Genomic DNA, 23918 nt, shown 5'->3' with positions numbered 1-23918 from the left:
TAAATATAGTTTTCATGTTCATACACAAAATAAGTTTCTAAAAGTAAAAATTTGATTAAATGACAGTATTTAAAGTAGTTCTCCATATCTGAGTGGTCAGTGTCTTTGTCTGGCTCACAGAGGACCTGGCTGCAGATTCCCAGTACTGCCAAGCATTTTCAATCTTAGAGTTCTGGAAGAGGTATTCACTGGTGAAAGAATTGGAACAGGATTTTCACAAGGAGTGGAACAAATTTTCGTTGCATAGAGGAATCAAACAGGGTTAAGTAGCCTGATGATGCTGATTGAGGAGCTACTTTAGAAGAAGCAGGTCTAAGGTGTGAAAAATGGTTAGTAGTTTGGAGAGTAGTGTGCTAACTTTATGCCTCTCCTTGCACTGTTAACAGAGTATAATGCAGAGGCAGGTTGGCATCTGGTGGTCCTCTTGGCCTGATCGTGTCTTGGCCTGATCGTGTAGTTTGGTGTGGGTTTTAGTGTTGAATAAATTTAAGCCGGAGACAATCTAACATTAAGGCAGTTTATTATGTCAGACTTTTGAGAGGTTACCTAATGTATACTGACATTTCATCTGTTTAGTACTGTGTTTGTAATTATAAATAAATCATCTTTGTTTCCCATGTGTTTTTGTTTTTTAGTAAAGTGAATGTATTGTTAATTTTTCATAGGTATGTAAGAAGCGATCAAAGACATTTAATTCTCTGAAGAGTCCAAACACAACAAGCAGTTTGCATTCAGCAAAACTGAGTTCAGTGAAACCTTTCAAACACGTGAGATTGATGCCCCTAACACACATAAAAAGGGTGATTGATATTCGTGAGACTGATGGTAAGTAGTAACATTATAGACTTTACAACTATTGCAAGTTGTTATTCTTAATTGTTGGAAACGATGAAGTCACCTCGGAACAGTTTCCTTCGATGTTGTCTGCAGATTTTATGTACTTCTGATTTTGATGATAAGCTATCCATTTTGCATTTGATCGGGTGGCTTTTTAATGAATTGAGAGCTAATTATTAGACTTATCATAACTCCTTCAGTAATATTGTGTAGTCTAAAAGCAAGACTTATCAGAATTTATAATGTATATAATGTATTGCAAATTGTGTTAATTGACACCTCCTGTGAAAGCGTACAGTTTTATAAATATTGGAAATGGATACACAGCAAAATCATTTCACAGTAAATGATGTTTTAGATCTGTTTTAAATATCATATAGTTGTGTTCTGCATTTTTCCTGCTTACAGCTTTCATGACCTTATAGACAAATGTTTAATTAAGCCAGAAAATGAAGCTAACCATAATAGTGTGTGGGATAAACAAAAAAAAAAGCCATGTGGTTGCATGTTTTCAACTGTTTACTGTTGTACATGAAAACAATTACTTGATACATAGTTGCATTTAAGTAAGAGTGACATCCACAAGGTAAACTTCTTAAACACCCAAAAGGTGGCAATGTACATTTTATGAAAGGCAAGTTGATGCCTAAGAGATGGCAGACGCAGCTATCATAAGCAACAACTACCACTTCATTTCCTACTGCTTTTTATGAAAAGAATAGAGTGTTACTCTGTGTGAAGATGACACTTCGAGCTGGAGAAAGGCACAACGAAAAAACTTTTGACCAAAGCCCTCTTCAGAAAAGAAACGAAGGTACTGTCTAGTGGAATTCGCAAGGACTATGAAGGTGGCAGGGAAATGCTGATTGCTGCAGCATTTGGAGGCTGTAGAGGGTGGGGGGGGAGCAGAATAGGAGAGGAGCAGATGGGGGAAAAGACTTGGAAGTGCATTGGCAGAGAACAGCACAGAATGAGGGTGAATGGACGTGAATTGGAAGTAGGTGGGAGGGTATGGAGAGAACCTGTTATCTCGACGTGGGATAATTTAGTTCCAGACTACATGTTATAAGGATTACTCCCATCTGTTTTGGGACTTCTCAAAGATCTACTCTACTCCAAACCCTTATAATCCCAACATTGAAGCCTGGCCCCCCCAGTTCATACCACCAAGCAACTGCGATCCTCTCTCCCACCCAATCACACTCTGGTGACAGTGCAGGAATTGCTTACCTTCAACTATGTTTCAGCATCTTTCCAAGTCACTTCCTAAAAACGCTAGCCTTTAAGCAGAAGAAAAGACAACAGCACACAGCCTCAAAACAAATCCTTAACTAATCATCCTACCACAGAAAAGGTTCCACCACTGCCAATATGAATCACAGGGGCTAGCTAGCTGGCAGATGGCCTCTACCAGTTGTCTGACTTCTTCACCTATAAACTCTGCCAGAGTGCTCCCATTCCAGAAGTCCAACATTACCTCCAATACCTACTTAGAGCCTTAGGCCCTCCCAGAACCTCTCCCCAGAATCCATTTCCCTCCTCATACCTGTGGCACTCAACACAACTACCATCTACTTGCTCCCCAAAATCCAATAACACATAAGTCTAGGACACTTATAATTGTAGCTGGTTATTGTCCCCACATTGAAAGAATTTCGGCCCTCACTGACCAAACCAATTTCTCGAAATCTAGCCTCCTGTGATAAAGAAACCAACCACTTCCCTCACAGCCTCTCTCCCACCACTTGACCTCCTGAATCCCTACTCAACTGTGTTGTCACCACCTCCCTATATACAAAGATCCCTCTTGCTCACGGTCTTGCCACTGTTGAACACTACCTCTCCCATCATCTTTAAGACGCCAAACATGCTACCTTATTCCTCATACGCCTTGATTGATTGATTTTAACAGGGAAGCTAAAACAGCTTAGGTCTGACCCGCCACTGCCCACACCAAAATAAGTTTTTTGTGTGGTATTGCTCCCTATATATCTAGTAAAGCCAACCAGTGCCCTTAAATAAAGCAAGGAGTCCCTCTACCAGTTTTTGTTAGACACAATTTCTTCAGGTCTAGTTGACCCGAAGATTCTGCATCTTTTATTCTGCAATGCCATGCGTTGAAAGATGTGATGCAGTTTCTTCACCCTCATCACACATCCTACATTTAGGATTCTCTTTCGGTATACCCATTGTGTGTAGGTGTTTTTTTGAAATTCCCATGCTTGGGCATTATTACCTTACCATGTTTTTTTGTTTAGGGACCTTTGTCCAATATCCTACATGCTGTTACCTAAGCCAGTTGCGCAGTTCTAATTTGATCATATCCTTGTGGATGGTCAGGACAGGTTCCGGTCCAATAAATGGAGTTGTTGCCCATCCTAGCCAATCTGTCTGCTTGTTCATTGCCACAGATCCCTGAGTAGCCAGGGACCCACACTAGGTTTACCCTATTGCTTCCCCCCTAGCTCCACCAGAGCCCTGAGGCAATCTGCAACAATCTTAGATCTTGTTGCAGGAGCTGCCAATGATTTCAGGGCTGTCTGAATAGATGTAGATGCTGTGGTCATTGTAGCACCTACGCATATTCTCCTCCACACATGCCCTGACGGCAGTAATTTCCACTTGGAATACAGATGCCAGTTTTCCTAGAGAGTTGATGCTCTCTAGTCTTGGCTGAACCCATACACCCCTGCCCCAACACCTTTGTCTGTTTTCAACCCATTGGTGAAACAAACGATGTACCCGTACAGTGTCGAACTATTTTTTCCCACTGCTCCCTACTTCCAATTATTATGTTGTACGGCTTGTCGAAGCAGTTGAGAGTTACTGTCTAGTTGGCAGGCATTTCCCCAGCCATTGCTATATTTCCCTCACTCACTATGTTAGTGCGTGATTCTGGATATCCGAATGAGACACAGTTTTTCCCAATTTTAAGTCTGTGTGCCCCAGCTGCTGCCTCAATCTTTACCCAAAGTTGGAGGCATGTCCAGCATGGCTTCCATTCCAGCAGTTGGTGTGCTGCTAAATCCGCCCGTTACGGCTAATCTCTGCACCTTAGCAAGCTCTTTAGCAGCAACCCACTGTTCCACCTTCTTCCACCACACTACGGACCCGCAGGAAATCCTAGGTCTAACCACCGGCACTGTGGTGTATATCCATTGCATACGCCTGGGGCTTAGGCCCCAGTTTTTGCCACAAGCCGCCTAGTACTCACCAGAGTATTTTTTGCCTTGGAGCAGATGCTCTTAATATGAGGGTCCAAGTTAGCTTCTCATCCAAGGTTACCCCTAGATATTTCACTAAACCCTTCACAGGTAGAGTTTCATCGAAGAGCTTTAGATTCCAACTTGTGTGTTGAATATGTCTCTTCGTAAATGACACCACAGCAGTCTTCTTAGGATTAACTCTCAGATCCTGTTTAATGCACCATTTTTGCACAATGTCGAATCCTCCTTGTGCCATATTCCTGACTGTGTCAGTGAATTTGCCAAGTATTACTATCTACATTTATACTCCGCAAGCCACCCAACGGTGTGGCGGAGGGCACTTAACGTGCCACTGTCGTTACCTCCCTTTTCTGTTCCAGTTGCGTATGGTTCGCGGGGAGAACGACTGTCTGAAAGCCTCGGTGAGCGCTCGAATCTCTAATTTTACATTCGTGATCTCCTCTGGAGGTATAAGTAGGGGGAAGCAATATATTAGATAGAACCTGGCGAGCAAGTTACACCGCGATGCAGAGCGCCTCTTTTGCAGAGTCTGCCACTTGAGTTTGTTAAACATCTCTGTAACGCTATCACGGTTACCAAATAACCCTGTGACGAAACGCGCCGCTCTTCTTTGGATCTTCGATATCTCCTCCGTCAACCCGATGTGGTACGGATCCCACACTGATGATCAATAGCTCGAACGAGTATTTTGTACAGCACCTCCTTTGTTGATGGACTACATTTTCTAAGGACTCTCCCGATGAATCTCAACCTGCTACCTGCCTTACCAACATATGATCATTCCACTTCAAATCGTTCCGCACGCATACTCCCAGATATTTTACAGAAGTAACTGCTACCAGTGTTTCTTCCGCTATCATATAATCATACAATAAAGGATCCTTCTTTCTATGTATTCGCAATACATTACATTTATCTATGTTAAGGGTCAGTTGCCACTCCCTGCACCAAGTGCCTATCCGCTGCAGATCTTCCTGCATTTCGCTACAATTTTCTAATGCTGCAACTTCTCTGTACACTACAGCATCATCCACGAAAAGTGGCATGGAACTTCAGACACTATCTACTAGGTCATTTATATATATTGTGAAAAGCAATAGTCCCATAACACTCCCCTGTGGCACGCCAGAGGTTACTTTAATGTCTGTAGACATCTCTCCATTGATAACAACATGCTGTGTTCTGTTTGCTAAAAACTCTTCAATCCAGCCAAACAGCTGGTCTGATATTCCGTAGGCTCTTACTTTATCAGGCGACAGTGCGGGACTGTATCGAATGCCTTCCGGAAGTCAAGCAAATTAGCATCTACCTGGGAGCCAGTATCTAATATTTTCTGGGTCTCATGAACAAATAAAGCGAGTTGTGTCTCACACGATCGCTGTTTCCGGAATCCATGTTGATTCCTACAGAGTAGATCCTGGGTTTCCTAATACGACATGATACTCAAGCAAAAAACATGTTCTAAAATTCTACAACAGATCGATGTCAGAGATATAGGTCTATAGTTTTGTGCATCTGCTCGATGACCCTTCTTTGAAGACTGGGACTATCTGTGCTCTTTTCCAATCATTTGGAACCTTCCGTTCCTCTAGACTTGCGGTACACAGCTGTTAGAAGGGGAGCAAGTTCTTTCGCATACTCGTGTAGAATTGAATTGGTATCCCGTCAGGTCCAGTGGACTTTCCTCTGTTGAATGATTCCAGTTGCTTTTCTATTCCTTGGACACTTATTTCGATGTCAGTCATTTTTTTCGTTTGTGCGAGGATTTAGAGAAGGAAGTGCAGTGCGGTCTTCCTCTGTGAAACAGCTTTGGAAAAAGGCGTTTAGTATTTCAGCTTTACGTGTGTCATCCTCTGTTTCAATGCCATCATCATCTCGGAGTGTCTGGATATGCTGTTTCGAGCCATATACTGATTTAACGTAAGACCTGAACTTCCTGGGATTTTCTGTCAAGTCGGTAGATAGAATTTTACTTTCGAATTCACGCATAGCCCTCCTTACGCTAACTTTGACATCGTTTAGCTTCTGTTTGTCTGAGAGGTTTTGGCTGCATTTAAACTTGGAGTGAAGCTCTCTTTGCTTTCGCAGTAGTTTCCTAACTTTGTTGTTATACCACGGTGGGTTTTCCCCATCCCTCACAGTTTTACTCGGCACGTACCTGTCTAAAATGCATTTTACAATTGCCTTAAATTTTTTCCATAAACGCTCAACATTGTCAGTGTCGGAACAGAAATTTTCGTTTTGATCTGTTAGGTAGTCTGAAATCTGCCTTCTATTACTCTTGCTTAACAGGTAAACCTTCCTCCCTTTTTTATATTCCTATTAACTTCCATATTCAGGGATGCTGCAACGGCCTTATGGTCACTGATTCCCTGTTCTGCACTTACAGAGTCGACAAGTTCGGATCTGTTTGTTATCAGTAGGTCCAAGATGTTATCTGCACGAGTCGGTTCTCTGTTTAATTGCTCGAGGTAATTTTCGGATAGTGCACCCAGTATATTGTCACTCGATGCTATGTCCCTACCATCCGTCCTAAACATCTGAGTGTCCCAGTCTATATCTGGTAAATTGAAATCTCCACCTAAGACCATAATATGCAGAGAAAATTGATGTGAAATGTATTCCAAATTTTCTCTCAGTTGTTCTGCCACTAATGCTGCTGAGTCGGGAGGTCGGTAAAAGGAGCCAATTATTAACCTAGCTTGGTTGTTGAGTGTGACCTCCACCCATAATATTTCACAGGAACTATCCACTTCTACTTCACTACAGGATAAACTACTACTAACAGCAACAAACATGCCACCACCGGTTGCATACAGTCTGTCCTTTCTAAACACAGTCTGTGCCTTTGTAAAAATCTCTGCTGACTTTATCTCTGGCTTCAGCCAGCTTTCTGTACCTATAACGATTTCAGCTTTGGTACTTTCTATCAGCGCTTGAAGTTCCAGTACTTTACCAACACAGCTTCGACAGTTTACAATTACAATACCGATTGCTGATTGGTCCCCGCATGTCCTGACTTTGCCGTGCACCCTTTGAGGCTGTTGCCCTTTCTGTACTTTCCAGAGGCCATCTAACCTAAAAAAAACTGCCCATTCCACGCCACACAACCCCTGCTCCCCGTGTAGCCGCTTGCTGCGTGTAGTGGACTCTTGACCTATCCAGCGGAACCTGAAACCCCACCACCCTATGGCGCAAGTCGAGGAATCTGCAGCCCACATGGTCGCAGAACCATCTCAGCCTCCTATTCGGACCCTCCACTCGGCTCTGTACCAAAGGTATGCAGTCAGTCCTGTTGACGATGCTCCAGATGGTGAGCTCTGCCTTCATCCCGCTAGCGAGACTGGCAGTCTTTACCAAATCAGATAGACGCTGGCAGCCAGAGAGGATTTCCTCCGATCCATAGCGACACACATCATTGGTGCCGACATGAGCGACCACCTGTAGATGGGTGCACCCTGTACCCTTCATGGCATCCGGAAGGACCCTTTCCACATCTGGAATGACTCTCCCCGGTATGCACACAGAGTGCACATTGGTTTTCTTCCCCTCTCTTGCTGCCATATTCCTAAGGGGCCCCATTACACACCCGACATTGGAGCTCCCAACTACCAGTAAGCCCACCCTCTGCGACTGCCTGGATCTTGCAGACTAAGGGGCAACCTCTGGAACAGGACAAGCAGCCATCTCTGGCCGAAGATCAGTATCAGCTGGAGACAGAGCCTGAAACTGGTTCGTCAGACAAATTGGAGACGCCTTCCGTTCACCCCTCCAGAATGTCTTTCGCCCCCTGCCACACCTTGAGACGACCTCCCACTCTACCACAGGTGAGGGATCATTTTCAATGTGGGCAGTATCCCGGGCAGCCACAACCGTAGTCTGATCGGGGGATGCGTGGGACGAGCTGGCCGTCCCCAACAAACCCCCATCCGGACCCCCACAGTGATGCCCATTGGCAACAGTCTCAAGCTGTGTGACCGAAGCCAACACTGCCTGAAGCTGGGAGCGAAGGGATGCCAACTCAGCCTGCATCCGAACACAGCAGTTGCAGTCCCTATCTGTGCTAAAAACTGTTGTGCAAAGAATGTCTGAATTAATCTACAGAGAGCACAAACAAATCGAGACAAAATTTAAACAGTTATTAAAATACAAGATTGCCTAGTAATTGCAGTAATGCTGCTACCTGCGCACTGCTGACACACTGCTTGGCGGCAGGAGGAGACTACGCGATTTTACACTATTCAGGCACTAAAACGTGATGCTACAACTCTCAAATACTATAATACGCCTGAAATTTATTAATTAAACAATGCAAGTACCAAAACACACAAAGAAATTAAGAATTAAATTATGTAATAAATGAGTGAGCTAGGAGTATAGGACTTTCTGCTGGCAGCTGTTTATCCAACGGCGCCAGGGATAACAAGGTCATCTGCATATCCTTGGCAGAAGCATTGTGTAGAACTTAGTTCCTCAATGAGTTTGTTCACCACTAGGTTCCACAATAGAGGAGACAAAACTACTACTTGTGGGCAGCCTCTAGTGGTCTTAACTACCATCTTTTCATTCATCATGGTAGCCTCTACCTTCCTTCCATAAAGTATGGCCCTAGTCCACCTACATATAGTGCTCCCCAGGTCATGCACCTCTGCTGCCCTTACCATGGAATCAAAGGTCATGTTACAGAAGGCCCCCTTGATATCCAGGAAGATGCAGAGGGCTATTTCTTGGAAGTGAAGTGCTTTTTCCACCTTCCCAATGAGTTGGTGGAGAGCTGTCTCACATGATCTACTAGTTTTTCCAATGTTTTGAGAATGCGGGAGGACAGACTGATTGGTCTCATATCCTTAGCCTTGGTATGATTGATTAATTCTCCCTGGCTTTGGAATGAAGACAACTTTCACTGCCCTCCAAGCATTGGAAATGATTCCTACTGCTAGGCTAACCCTGAATAGCCTGCATAGGACTCCTACGAGCTTTCAGACTGCTTGTTGCAGGAGAACTGGAAAAATTCCATCTTGGCCAGGTGAGTTGAATGGTTGGAATGTTCCCACCGCCCACTGGATTTTGTTGAAGTTCACACACTCCTTGGCTGATTCCCAGTCCTCTTTTTGAGTGCCTGAGAACTGTTCTCTCTCTGGGGTCACATAGTGGTCTGTGTTGTCCAGCAGAGCATATTGAGGAAATTGAGTTTTGAGGAGCAATTCCAGTGTCTCATGTGCTGTCTTTATATATTCCACATCCTCCTTCCACAATGTACCTCCTGGATTGGTTGGTACTCTAGTGAGAATCTTGTGAAGTGTGGCCTGTGCTGCCGTGCCCTCCATTTCCTAACAGAATGCCTTCCAGGATGGCTCCTTTGCTTGTCTGATTGCGAGATTGTAATTGACGATATTTAGCCCATTGTCCTTTACGTCCTGCACTATTAAACAGTCTCCATACCTGTTTTCTTTGCATTTCCAGTTTGTTATTCCACCAAGGAATACTCCTATTTGTGCACTTCCTAGTGATTGTGCTGCTGTTCTGATATGAGGTCACTATGACAGAGGTGACAGCCTCTGCTACTACTTCAAATTCTACTGGATTCCTTATCGAGGTTTTAATTTCCGATAAGCCTAAGTCAAGGTCCCTCCTATATGTCTCTCAGTCTGTTTTCCTGGTATTCCTATATGTCATGGTCGGTCTGATTCCCATTTCAACCTGGAATTTGATGTTCATGTGGTCTGATGAGGATGGCTCCAACACCATATGCCATTGTTTGACATAGTTACCCACCCATCATGGAACCGAAGGTTATGTCAATTACTTCTTCCCTTCTGCTATTCCTGAATGTAGGTTCATTGCCCTATTCAGGACCTCTAAGTTGTTAGCTAAAAGAAATTCAAGAAGGTACTCACCTCTGCTGTTGGTATCCTTGCTGCCCCACACTAGGTTGTGGGCATTGGTGTCGCATCCCACCAGGAGTTGATCACCTTGCCGATGGCAAGTCTCTACCAGTCTCCTCACCTCCGAGGGAGGTATAAATAGGGTTCTTGTATCAGGGCCATGTCCACTTTCTGTCTTCCCAGGCAGCGGCTCAGGGCAGCAGAGGCCCCTTTACTGTGCTGCAGATTAATCTGCAGCACCTCCAGGCTCCATCTTGCTGCCATCTTTTGAGGTCTTTGAGAACTTTGACGGTGACCTGCGAGAATCCTAAAAACAGTTTCAGGTCAGGTCCTGCTCCCGCATCGCCTTCAGGGACTTCTCAATGACCTCCTCCACCAGGGTTCGTCCTTCCGAAGCAACTTTCTGGTTAATCACTTTCCAGTCTTCTGTCGAGACTTTTGGGTTCTGGGTCCCCATTTTCCCGAAGAGTCTTGGGAGGGACTTCGTTAAGGATCTTAGGTGCCCATAATGATATCTTTGCGGTCTTAAGAAGCTCTGCTGCTGTCTTGACCAGCAGCTTCGCATCTTCCCATGGGGATATCATGGGCACCTTGTCCTTGAACCATTCTACCGTGTGCACTCCCTCACAGACAAAAATGAGTGCACCACAATGTAGATAGACCCCCCCTCCCCCAATCTTTTGAAAGAGGGCCATCTGTACCAGTTCCTCCTCCTGTAAGGTGATGGCTACGAGTGGATAACCTTCGTGGATAACTGCCATCCTAAAAACCGAGACTGCAGTACTATAGGTCTGTTTCCCTATTTCTTGCCTCAGTTTTTTCTGGACTTGCTTATCTAGGGAGGAGGGAGTCTTTAATTCCTCCCTTATCTGCTTATTACGTGTCTTAGACATTGGCGGGGGGTGGGGGGTGTCTGTGTGTCCCCTTCAACTTGAGACAGTTTCTTCCTGGGGGTCTTAGGTTTTAATCCCTTTAATTCCCTCCACTTGTCTTTAGGAAGCCATTCTTTCCCTTCCTTTTTCCTCTGTTCTCTGGGTAGCTTCCCCCTTTGGGCCCCAGACAAGCCTTTGATCTTAATCTGGTCTATCTTCTCAGTTACAGTTCCCACTTCTGGCTCAGGTCTAGACCCTGGTTCACTTGTGGGAATGCCTTCCATCAGTTCTGTCCCCAATGTTTGGGTATCTAGGTTTCAGTTTGTCCCGTAGTTTGTTTTTCTTTATTTTATATAATCATGTCCATATTGGTCACATGAGATTTGGGGATCTAGAAGGTCCACACCACAAATACCGTGCGCGGTGTAAGGCTAATTACTCAGTGAGGTCGCCCGGTATCCCTAAAGCTCCGTTTGCAACACATCTTGCTATGTTCCCCGTACCCCTCAGCACGGATTGCATCACGCGGGTCAGGGAATAGGGTAGGACTAGGAGTGGATAGGGAAGATGGAACGTTGTGGGACACTCTTAGCTTGATCCATTGGCTGAGGCCTTTCTGGCAGTAGGTCCTCTACCTTCGGCATAGTCCTCAGCTTCCCGCAGATACAGAGGCCTCTCCACCTGCACAGACAGTGCTTTGTCAAGGTGGTGTCCCCTGGGGAGGCTCGTACACATTATTAACTACACCATTTTAGTTGGTCAATTATTATAATAGTTCAGGTAATATTTACTCATCATATAGCTCTTAATAAATTCCTGCTATGCTTGTTTTACTTTATAAAGCACTACTGTATTCCAGAATGAAATTTTCACTCTGCAACAGTGCGTGCACTGATGTGTGCCCGACCAATACTCCAAATCGGAACCTTCACTTTATGTGGGCAAGTGCCTTACCAACTGAGATACCCAAGCATGACTTGCAGTCCATCCTCAAAGCTTTACTTCCACCAGTAGCTTCCAGACTTCACAGAAGTTCTCTTATGTGCACTTGGCCAAGAAAGGCAAAGGTTTTGAGTTAGCCTCGGTCTGGCATGTAGTTTTAATCTGCTAGGAGGTTTCACAATTATATTATTTATGTCATAGATGAACTGTATAAATTTTCTCCTCAATCATAGACTGGCATAGATAGATGTAATATTGAAAATTTGTTGTTAGTAAATTGTATACATACATGTAATTGTAAAGTTGTATGTGTCTGTATAGCAGCTTCAACTCTACTTTTTCCTTCTTACCAGAATGCCACAATGTGTTTGCATTGATGTGTCGTAGTAATCAGGAGTTAAAGGACAAGTTATACTCATTCACTATTGCTGACGAAGAAACGGAGAAGCTGGGCTTCCTACGTACTCTTTGTCGACAAATGGCTAATACAGTGTGTAAAACTGATGCTGTAAGTACTGGCAAATGCCACTTGTTTGGTATCCACTTGAACATGCAGTTGCTATACATCTATGCCATAGCTTAGAAAACACATGGCTTGTTAGACTATTTCATAAAATGTTACATTCAAATTATTACCTTTTCCAGGAAAATTTCTTGATGTCATTGGACTCTCATCAGCTGGACATAGATACAAGTGATGTTGCACTTGGCACTCTCAGCAAGGCCTTCAAGTAAGCATAATTGACGTTGAGTAATGTGTGTACATATTAGGTCATAGTTAACATAATGTTGTCTTAAAGTACAATTCTGTGAAGACCGAATTGTAAGTTCTGTGACGTGACACCCTCAATGAGCTGTTCATCCAAGTTCTTTTCAGAAATTCTTATTAAAGATAAACTAACAACCTGTAGCTACCATTAATGGGAATAAGAATACACATCTGGGTCCAGTGAAATAGGAAAACAATGTGGGATAGCTAACACATCAATTCTAGTAATGATTACAGATCACTGACCCATTGGTTGCGTATCTGTAAGAATGAAATTATGTAGGAAGATCCGTCAGAATACTATTTAAAAAGCTACAGCATGTATAAAAAGTCTACGTTATCGTAGAATTTTTGTTTTGTAGTGTTGAGTGGTTTGTTATTCCACTTTTTATTCACAGAATTAGTGTAATTTATGGTGGAAGTTTAAATATAATGGATTGTGAAAGCTAGCTTGTTTTGATAGAGTACTCTGCTTAATCTCATATGATATTAAACTTTATTAAGAGCTACAGATTTTGGAAAAATTTTTCTGCTGTGAATAGTTATTGTCTTTACTATAACCTCTAAATTAGGTCTTCTGTTTCATGTACGTCAACAAAGTTAAGTGACACATCAGTTAATACTTTGAATTCACATTAGGTTGATTCTCTAGGAAAGAACATCCTGATTTTCTTCCCCAATCTGAGCCCAAGATCTTGTGCTCTGTCTCAAATGACCCTAAGGCCAACAGGACAGTCAGATATAGTTACAGCTTCATCAAGTCTTATTATATGTTTTATGGACTTCCCAGGCAAGGTAATACTCTTGGTGGACTGGGACTCAAACCAAGGAAACGAACACAAATGAGTGTTTATGGATAAATTACAGGTGAAACTGGAGCAGAATTTAATAGGATAACTATTACGTGTACGTCCTGTGAAGTAAATATCTGACTGAGAACTAGTTTTTATTAATTGCAGTCTTCATGTCATACAGTTACAATTAATCATGTCAGTTAAGAACAGCTATCCCTCTCACCTTCATTCTTTGTCATTATGATAAAATAAATTAGGCCTTTCCTCTTTCTGTGTGTCAGTTATTAATGCCTCTCGACAATGCATCGTGAAAGAAATGCTGATACACACGTTGTGTCCCTTTCTGGTTATTGAACAGTATGTGATAAAATGCATTTCACATCCGTACTTAGCGTTCAACGATGTCACATCATGAAATAAGATACATATTGATGTGACAGATTGTTAAAATAAAATTTGAGGATGTACTTTTGGCTATTTGTGTAATTCATTAGAAATGAACCTTCATCACCCAAGAAAAAAGTAGTTTCAGGCACAAGCATAATTACGCAGAATTTCAGTAACTTCATCATTAATTAAAAATGTGAATGGACATTTGGAAACTTGTAAATAAGTAAACCACGATGAGAAGTATGTCCGCTTCATACTGACTAACGGTCAGCTAGAAAGAGGTTTAGTTGTAAGAGCCTCCTCTAACTCTCCTCCCCCCAATCTGGTGTCAGAGGAGACTGGATCTTCAAAATATTGATTAATACTTGTGGAGTTCGATAGGAGTAGTGTTGTTGTTGGTGGTGGTGGTGGTGGTGGTGGTGGTGGTGATGATGGAAAAGTACTCCACTCAGGCAACACCAAAGAGGCTGATGACCCAAATACCCTCACCACAGTGGATAGATGACAATCAACAACATAACACGTTTTTACGACATTAGATATTGTTGCGAGGTTTGGAAGTCAATTCAGGACATTGACATTAAGTTTTGTGGTCAGAAGCTTTATGCAAACTCATATTTCTGTTTCCTGATGCTGAAAAAAATTTCCACCACCATGACTTGATCTGGCAGTATGTCATTTCTGTAGCATTTCTTAGCAATCTTGGCTATGAAGACGGGGGTTTACTTGATGTTTCATGCAAAATATAGTTCATATGTTCTGAAATATTGGGAAGTATGTCATTATGAAATTGTATTTTATGAATGAGATGGGAACTATGGTTTGTAAACACTGACCTGTCTCAATTGAAAACTGGGTGCCAATTAAAAAACTGTTCATCATTGACTGGTACAGAGCTAACTTAAGTATATAGGCACTGAGCACTGAGCCAGTATTTCCCTGGTTTGCTTATGCATATTTGCTAAACCTCTACAATACTGGCAGAGAATTTCTGTGTATAAAATAAGCTTTTACTTCTGTAGTAAAGTTTCACTAAATGCACAAACATTATTTTAGATAATTATGTTTTATATTTATTACTTGCTTAGTGTCTAGATTTACAATTTTGTATGCACAAATGTTCACCAGAACAAAATTGTTGCAGAGTATTTGTGGATAAAGAACATGAGCAAATGGTTTTTAATTTTCAACATCTTTGATTTCATTTAATTTGAGAGATAGTGTTTCTTGAACCTAATAAACAGTGTTGTTATTGAAGACTTCCATCCAAAGACAATCTTCATGCAGCTCTCAGTTCTGCACAACTGTGTCTCTGCGTAACTACTGAAGCCTTACAGCCACTTGAACCTTCCACCTCCCGTTTAACTACTCCTTGGTGCCTCAGGATGTCATATCAACATAACCTTTATTTGTCCCCAATTTGATTCAGTACCTTTCATTAATTGTCCAATGTGTCCATCTAGTCTGCAGCATTCTTCAGTGGTTCCCCAAAACACGCTTCTATTCTGTTCTTGTGTATACTGACCATTGTCCAAATTCCCCTACCATACAAGGCCATATTCCAGACATTACTTTCAGAAAAGGATTCCTACCAATTGAATTTATGTTCAGTGTTAACAAATTACTTTCTCAGAAATATTTTTCTTGCTATTGCCAGTGTGTTTTTATATCCTTCCTACTCCTATCAACAACATTTATTTTGCTGCTCAAAAAGCAAAACTCATCTTTTATCATCAAATTCTAATGTTTTCCCATGATAGGTTTGAATTAATAAGAGGAAGGTGATAGGATGTTAACAACTGATAACTTTGTTGACTGAAAAGACAAAACTACATAACAAAGGCAAATTTATTATACATCATTATGTCCTTGTAGTGTTCAATGCTTTTAACAACTTACAACCTTTAATATTAATTGTTAAGAAAGTGAAATATTTAGAGACAGTCCATTCTCCCCTCAGCTTATATAAAGAGTGCTAAAACGTTATGCTGTACTAATACATTTATTGAACCCATTCAAAATTAATTTTCCCACTCTTGGTGCATCTATGCAGCTTTCAAAGCCACCTTCATGCTACTTTAACCAAATATCTCCTGGTAGACAGACATGTGCAACAGGTGTTCATTCTCTGGAACTGCTGTGAACAAAATATCCTTGGTATTCTTGCTGTGCATGTGTGCATGTTCATGAAATGTGGTATGTAAGATTATACTACGGAACGCTGAAACTGCCAGGTAGAGGGGCAAGAAGACAAGACACACCCTCCACCTTTTTCTTCACAGTTCCCTCACTTGTATTCTCAGCATACATCTGTCATCAGAAATCTGAAACACTCGGCTCAGAGACCCTTGAATATTGAGCAGAACTCTGCAAACAATGCCATTAAAAAATGCTTCCCAACACATGTATGCACAATGCTTTACAAGGCACTTGTTTGAAAGCGAAATGATACCAAAATACACTTCTAGTGCTTGTCTGTTAAATTATAAAACTATTTCAGATTTTATTACCTGAACATTTGTGTATTCATTAGCTCTGATTGTTAGTTTTAAATTCATTACAAAGTAGGAAATAAAGGACTAATTCTCTCCACAAATAACATTGGCAACACACAACTACAGTTACCGTAACCAAAAAATTTGGGGGAAGAAAGAGAACTAGAAAAATGAAAGTTAATGTTAGGACAATATTATGAAAAGGATAGTTGCTACTCAACATATAGTGGAGATGCTCAGTAGCAGATAGTCACAACAAAAAGACTGTCAGAAACTAAGCTTTTGGCCAACAAGGCCTTCACTACTGCCAGCAGCAGCGCATGATGGGAGAAGCAACTAGGTGGTGAGGATGAGGAGGGGTTTAGCAGGGTAGGGGTGGAGGATAGTAAAGTGCTGCTTGTGCGAGCATACAGGGACAAACTGTAGCGTGTGTAGGGCAGCTAGATGCAGTCTGGAGGTTAGACGGAGGGCAGTGGGGAGGAGGGTTGTCATGCCCACATAGAATTCAACATAGAGGTTGCAGCTTAGCTTGTGCATTATGTGATCAAAAGTATCCTGGCACACCCAAAAACAAACGTTTTTCATATTAGGTGCTTTGTGCTGCCACCTGTGTGAGAGCAGAATGGGGCACTCTGTAGAACTCACAGACTTCGAACGTGGTCAGGTGATTGGGTTTCACTTTTTGTCATATGTCTGCACGTGATATTTCCACGTTCCTAAACATTCCTAGGTCCACTGTTTCCGATGTGATAGTGAAGTGGAAACATGAAGGGGCATGTAGAGCACAAAAGCGTACAGGCCAACCTCATCTGTTGATGACAGAGAGTGCCAACAGTTGAAGACCATCACACAGGAATTCCAGACTGCATCAGGATCCACTGCAAGTTCTATGACAGTTGGGCAGGAGGCGAGAAAACTTGGATTTCATGGTTGAGCAGATGCTCATAAGCTACAAATCATACCTGTAAATGCCAAATGACACCTCACTTGCTGTAAGGAGTGTAAACATTGGACAATTGAACAGTGGAAAAATGCTGTGTGGAGTGACGGATCACAGTACACAACGTGGTGATCCAATGGCAGGGTGTGGGTATGGCGAATGCCTGGTGAACATCTACTGGCAGCTGGCGGTGGTGTTATGGTGTGGTTGTGTTTTTCATGGAGGGAGCTGGCACCCCTTGTTGTTTTGCATGGCACTATCACAAAACAGTCCTACGTTGATATTTTAAGCACCTTCTTGCTTCCCACTGTTGAAGAGCAATTCAGGGATGGTGATGGCATCTTTCAACATGGTTGAGTACCTGTTCATAATGCATGACCTGTGGTGGAGTGGTTATGTGACAGTAACATCCCTGAATGGACTGGCATGCACAGAATCCTTACCCGAATCCTACAGAAGACCTTTGGCATGTTTTGGGATGCCAATTTTGTGCCAGGCCTCACCGACTGACATCAGTACCTCTCCTCAGTGCAGCACTCTACGAAGAATGGGCTGCCATTCCCCAAGATACCTTACAGCACCTGATTGAACATATGCTTGCGAGAATTGAAGCTATCGTCAAGGCTAAGTGTGGGCCAACACCATATTGAATTGCAGCGTTGCCGATGGAGGCCACCACGGGCTTGTAAGTCATTTTCAGTAGGTGTCCAGGTGCTCTTGATCACATGGTGTAGATAACATGACGGGTTTCACAGGTAGCCCTGTTTTGAGGGGATGGGTGATGCTTGTGACCAGTCTGGGGTAAGTGTTAGTGGGAAGATGTATGGGACAGGTTGTGCATCTAGTTCAATTACAGGGATATGAGCCCTAAGGCAAGGGATTGAGACCAGGGGTTGTGTAGAGATGGACAAGGATATTGTGTAGGTTCGACAAGTGGTGGAATACCACAGTGGGAGGGGTGGAAAGATTGTGGGTAGGATGTTCCTCATTTCAGGGCGCAACGAGTTGTAGTTGAAACCTTGGTGGAGAATGTAATTCAGTTGCCTTCTGGATCCTTCCCACCAACACCAGCTTTTCTGAATTCCACTGGTGGACACTCTCCCCACAGTACATCCTATGTTCCCGAAACCCTCCTGGCCTGAACCTTCATTAGTCATTGTCTTCACCCATCTAGCCACTTCCCTATTCCCAATCCAGCACTACACAGCTCTCTATTCCACTAATGCACCCATAGTCCTTTTACTTCGCTCCTTTGTCTCTACACCCCCTGCCGTCCATCTAATCTCCCTACTGCACATAGCTGCCCTACATTCTCGTCCCTGTGTGCTCTCACAGGCAGCACTTCACCATCACCCACACCTACCCTGGTATCCCTACTCTCCCTACTCCAGCCTCCTCCTTACCCCCATCACCTGGTTGCTTTTCCCATCATGAGCTGCTGCTCATAGTCTGGCCTCAGCAGCCAGAGACTGTGGTCAGATGCACATGAGCTGCATTTGCACAAGTATGTTGTGTATGTTGTCAGTTTACAATGAAGTCTTATTGACCGAAAGCTCAATTTCCGACAATCTTTTTGTTGGGTCTATGTGCGATTCATCCTCTCCACTATATTGTAACTACTGTTCTTTTCATAGTATCATCATTATTCCATACTGGATTTTCCATTGTTTGAAGTTACTGTTTTGTCCTGTTCTGAAGAACAAAGGTATTCGAGAACTAATGATCCGAAGAGTTATTTGGAACAATGACAGTGATCACAATGAAATTGTTATGGGTTGGTTTCTTTAGGAAATCATTTTCTTGGAAATTTCATGTAATGTAGTAAATTTTGCACATCAGTAATTCTGAACCTGTAACAATTCTTACATTTTGTATATGACTTCCTCAGCTCTGTGTGCTTAGTAGCCAAGTCACCGTGGCTTGCAAACAAGAGTAACAATAGTATGGGATGAAAATTAAGGTTCACTATGGAAATGAACAACACTCCCATACACAGCAAACACATGAATTCAGCATCAGTAACAACAAACTGGCGTGGTGGTAGCATGATTGGAGTTCAATGTTGCCACATATAGTCTGTAAAAGATTGGTGTCCATGTGATAGTTGTGATGCTACCTACGCCGCAGCTGTGTCAGAAATGACAGTGTAACAACATTGCATGTGTAGTCGCACATGAAGGCTCAGAGCCGGATTGTGCTTCATTAGCACTTACAAACAAAGGAAAGATAAAGGGTAGGAGAACTCGCATTCCTTCCCAGCCCCAAGTTTCACTGCTCCTTAGTATAGTGTTACATCAGGTGTACAGATTTAAGCACAAATCATGGCAATTTAACTGTGAAGTTTAACAGTTTATTGCTTAATTAAATGTGGTTACTAATCCTGTTGCGTTAGAAGTCTTGTAAAATAAGTTATTACATGATTTAGCTAGAGATTTGAACACCTGCATAAGAGTAAATGAGATAGTGAAATCTTTCATACTTCTTTCGTATTACAATTTTATAACATTTTCTGCCATTGTATGTATTCTGTCCTAGTATTTTCTTGATCCCATTATTAAATACAGCCTATAGTATTCTGAAAATAAAACTTTTATTTAAAATCTATTGCAACTATTTAATCATTGTATATAAAAACAAGTATTTTGTTTTTCTTAGCTCATGTAACTATATGTACAGTTAATTCTGACTTCTAGTAACAAACATTAATGAGTTTTCTTCTGTTCACGTAGTCTTGTCAGTTTCCTAGAATCTTCTTCAGTTCTGCTTCTAAGAAAAGTGTTTCTCTTTAATAGAAATGTAATCATGCAGTTGACAGTATATGATCAACTGACACCATGCTTTATTGGTAAAGTTCCTGGTATGACAGGTTTGCATCAAGGACACGAATGAAGGTGGGAAGGGCATTTAGCTTTAACAAGACGCCAAGCAAGCTGAAGCGGGCTGTATCTACCATGATGAGTCCATTTGGCAGCACAACCAACTTGACACCAGCATCTCAACTTGCACAGATGAGGCTTGCCAGCTGTAATAATCTCAATGTGAGTTTAGTGCTAGTATGCTGTGATTGGTGCATGTCCGTTGTTTTCCTATCATCACTTTATTGTTGCTGTCACTGGCTTTTTGTAGTTGTGAAGCATGCAGGTCATGTAATGGGGCTGCTGGTGAAGGTGTTACCTCCTGGCTATATTTCAGTGTACATTTCATAATCTTTTGTATCACATTTTTCTAATAATATTCTAAAAGAAAATTATGTTATAAAACAGTAATGTGGAAGGTTGTTATTGTCTTTATACCATTTTCCAGTTACATGAAAGGTATAATAAAAATGGAAATTCTTAGTGCTACAAAACTGATAGTGTTTTGATGACAAGCACCTTCAAGGGTCATTACATGTTACTGCAGAAGGGTTTGGAGCAACCAGCCAGTACTTAGGTTTTCAAAATTATTTTATTGTCTTGCTAGTTATGGGTGTATTCGCACATGTTCACAGAAGGGGCATATTTAGGTCTACTGCATGAAACCTGGAAGAGCACTAGTGTTCGGTCTTCTTTCTTAGACATTGCAACATTCAGAATGTGCCTAGTAATGTTGAACTGTGAAAGTTACAACCTTCAGATAACTTTTTTATACGTAGGACACTGTACTTTATAAATCTTTCAGGGCAGATGTCAACATCACGAATAGAAAACTTTCACGAGTCAGAAACTGGTTACCTCTGCCACTTTCCCTTGTACTGTATTCACACAGGAAATTATCACAAAATGATATCCAACCATTCTGTGTGTTTTATCAAAGCAATTCATTGGAAGGGAAATATGGAAGATTCTGGTTTGAGCTTTTCATGTGAGTGTGTATTGGGGCATGACAAGTTGGTTGAGCTGATCTTTAAGAAAGAAAATCTGTGCCTGTATCCATTGCATAAGAAATTGATTGTAAAATATGTAAGTATAAATAATACGTGCTTTCCTAGAGGTAGGTGGTCCGGGTGTTCTCATCCTTCAACAGTATATTTACAATCACAATGTTTGCAAATAGTGTTAAGAATATAGCTTAGCGTACCTCCGCACAAGTGGTCCAGTTCTTCATGAGGCATACATCATGAAAACAGTGATAATTGACATTAAATAAAATTTCTTGTTGCTAAATTGTAGTTTGTTTAGTAAGGTCTCCACACACATCTGTTCCCTTGCAATGCTTTCATTTACCTCACTCAAAAATTCATGTAGCACATTTTAAGATACCTTCAAAGGAATGAGTTCTTCCTTTGTTGGTAACCGTAACTTCCTCCCTTCTCTGGGTAATTTGGATGGCGCTTGTAGATGTAAACTGCAGTTGCAAATATATGTAGTGGATTAGTTTGTATAGTTCCAAAGCATGGCCACTACTTTTTTGTTTGTAAAACTCCTGGTGTTAGTAGCATGGAAACAGTTCCTGTGTTTTCCTCTATTATGAATAAAATGCTACCTCGACTAAAATGCAGTTTTTTTACTATTAAAAATTCTGTTACCAGGTAATTTTTGCAAGCATTTTCTGCTCCTACACTGATCTTCACACACACATTTGCTGTTTTATAAATTGCTTGTGTCCTGTGTTGTCAAATTAAGTGCATAGCATTCTTAACCACATGTGAAATAACAGTGATACAGAAGGCAAGTATTACGAAACCATGGAGATCATATGTTCTTCTCTGCCTTATTTGCCTTATGCCTGCGAATTTTCTGTTGTCTTAGTTTTGTTGTAGACAAAATCAGTACTTTTCATGTTTATAATTTTATGATTAATTTAATTGATTAGTGAAGATTGTAGTTCCATTCTAAAAATGGAAGACTGCTGTAAATATTTCTTAGATTGCCACTTTTTGTCTTCATTATTCAAAGAAAGCGTGTTTTATAAAAAACTTGCATTCAGTTATGTGAATGAGTAAATTTCATTTCTGTGTCTTAGGCATATTTCTGCTAGTACATAAATATTTAAAGGTTTAATCTTCTAAAAGGAAGTGCAGGAAGTGGAAGAAAGATGACTTGTGTTCTTGTATTCATGGCACATTAACAAGCAAATTGGTAGCTTGCACTTCTGTGGTGTCCCAGTTTCTTAGTTTTGTTATGCGTATCAACTAGATGATATCAGATACTAAGCCCCAAAATTTTTTAGAACCTCAAACACAGTTGCCTACTGTAGGTTACATTGTGCAATTTTAGAAATCAAAGGAGTAGTAGTTGTGAGATTGGATATAATTAGTAAGGTAGGGAAGGTATACAGATAATCTATGCACAGCAATGAGCATCCACATGGAACCCTCCTATTATACCAACCTGTTTATGGGCCGTCTAGAAAAAAACTTTCTTTGCCTCATAAAACACCAAACCCTTAGTCTGATTTAGGTTCATTGGTGATATCTTCTTGATCTGGACTCTGCTGAGACACCCTGTCTTCATTCCCACACAATGTCAACACCTGCTCTCTTATCTGTTGCATCTGATCCTCCTCTACTCAGTGTACCATCTACCTTGACTTTGACCACCACATCTCTGATGTTCTCATCCACACCTCTGTCACATTAAACCCACAAACCACCAGCAGTAACTGCACTTTGGTAGCTGTCATCCCTTCCACACAAAAAAATCCCTCCCATACAGCATGGCCACCCTGCTGAGGCATATCTGCAGTGACTAGAAATCCCTTGCCCATTTTGCTAAGCGTCTCCCAGAGTTCCTCACTGGCAGGTACAATCCCCCAGACCTAGTCCGCAAACTAATATCCCGTGCCCTTCCCCCCCATACTGCCAATCTTCCCAACACCCCATGAACCAGCCACAAATGTGTGCTCTCTTGACCACCCAATACCACTCCGGACTGGAACAACTGAACCAATTTCTTCACCAAGGCTGTGATTACCTATCATGATGCCCTGCAATGAAGGAAATTCTTGCCAAGATCCTTTGCACTCCTCCTCTAAAGTGTGTTCTGTCACCCACTCATCCTCCACAACATCCTAGTCCATCGCAATGCCACTATCTCGGCCTCTTGTCAAAGGGGTCACATCCCTGGGGCAAAGAGGTCGTATGCACCCCCTCCATACTTGGCTCATCTTCCACTCTCTTTGTGTGTCACCCTCTGCCAGTACACCCACCTATCTTTCTCCTTCCCCCACTCCTCTCCTTGCCCTCCCCCTGCCGCCCCCCTCCATGTCCCTGCACCATGGACTCCCAGCACTGCACCTGCTGGCAGTCTAGTCCCTGTGTGCTCCACTAGACAGTGCTCTTCCCTCTTCCCCTCCTGACACGTTCCACATCATTACGAAGTGTCGTATTCATGATCTATGGAACAAGTATTAATCTAATCTAATCTCCCGCCCCCCCTCCCAAAAAAAAAAAAAAAACATAAATACTGCTATCCATTCTATGTGGCAGTTGCATTCGGGTCAGAGCTGTCAGAGGTGTTGGTCATGTGTGCATTGTGTGTGTGCTTGTTGGCAGGAATGAATTTGTTTTTTCCCCCTTTGTGAGGAAGCTGTGGCTGAAAGCTAATGTGTAACTGTCTTTTAGTTGTGCATGTCTGCAACTTGAACATGTCTTCTTTACGGTAAGTAGCAATCTATTTTTTTCTTATGTTGTTGGTATTACAAATTGGAGTTTCCATTGTTTGCTGTATGGTTACATATTTTAAGCAAAAGTGGCTTCAAAATTGTAAATAAAGACTTCATAGTGAAGAAATTGTGAGTTGTTCCGATGGTGTACACACATCTTTTAATGACTTACTAAAAAGTAA

The 23918-nt window shown here is 41.9% G+C and overlaps 1 protein-coding gene across 5 annotated transcripts in view; it reads left to right on the top strand.

Annotated features, from left to right (window-relative positions):
- LOC126335502 (protein ECT2) overlaps positions 1-23918 on the top strand; it is a 181896-nt gene that overhangs the window by 145807 nt on the left and 12171 nt on the right. For 2 of the 5 annotated variants that reach the window (XM_049998840.1, XM_049998843.1), the window contains 4 exons: positions 666-825; positions 12117-12271; positions 12409-12494; positions 20018-20189. In XM_049998840.1, the coding sequence (XP_049854797.1) occupies positions 666-825; positions 12117-12271; positions 12409-12494; positions 20018-20189 (573 nt within the window). Of the gene's footprint in view, positions 1-665; positions 826-12116; positions 12272-12408; positions 12495-20002; positions 20190-23918 lie in introns of all 5 variants that reach the window. The other 3 variants (XM_049998839.1, XM_049998842.1, XM_049998841.1) reach the window with 2 other exon arrangements.

This window comes from Schistocerca gregaria, chromosome 2, assembly GCF_023897955.1.
Source record: "Schistocerca gregaria isolate iqSchGreg1 chromosome 2, iqSchGreg1.2, whole genome shotgun sequence".
NCBI lineage: Eukaryota > Metazoa > Arthropoda > Insecta > Orthoptera > Acrididae > Schistocerca > Schistocerca gregaria.
Note: the sequence above shows the minus strand (reverse complement) of the source record. Positions and strands in the feature narration are given on the sequence as shown.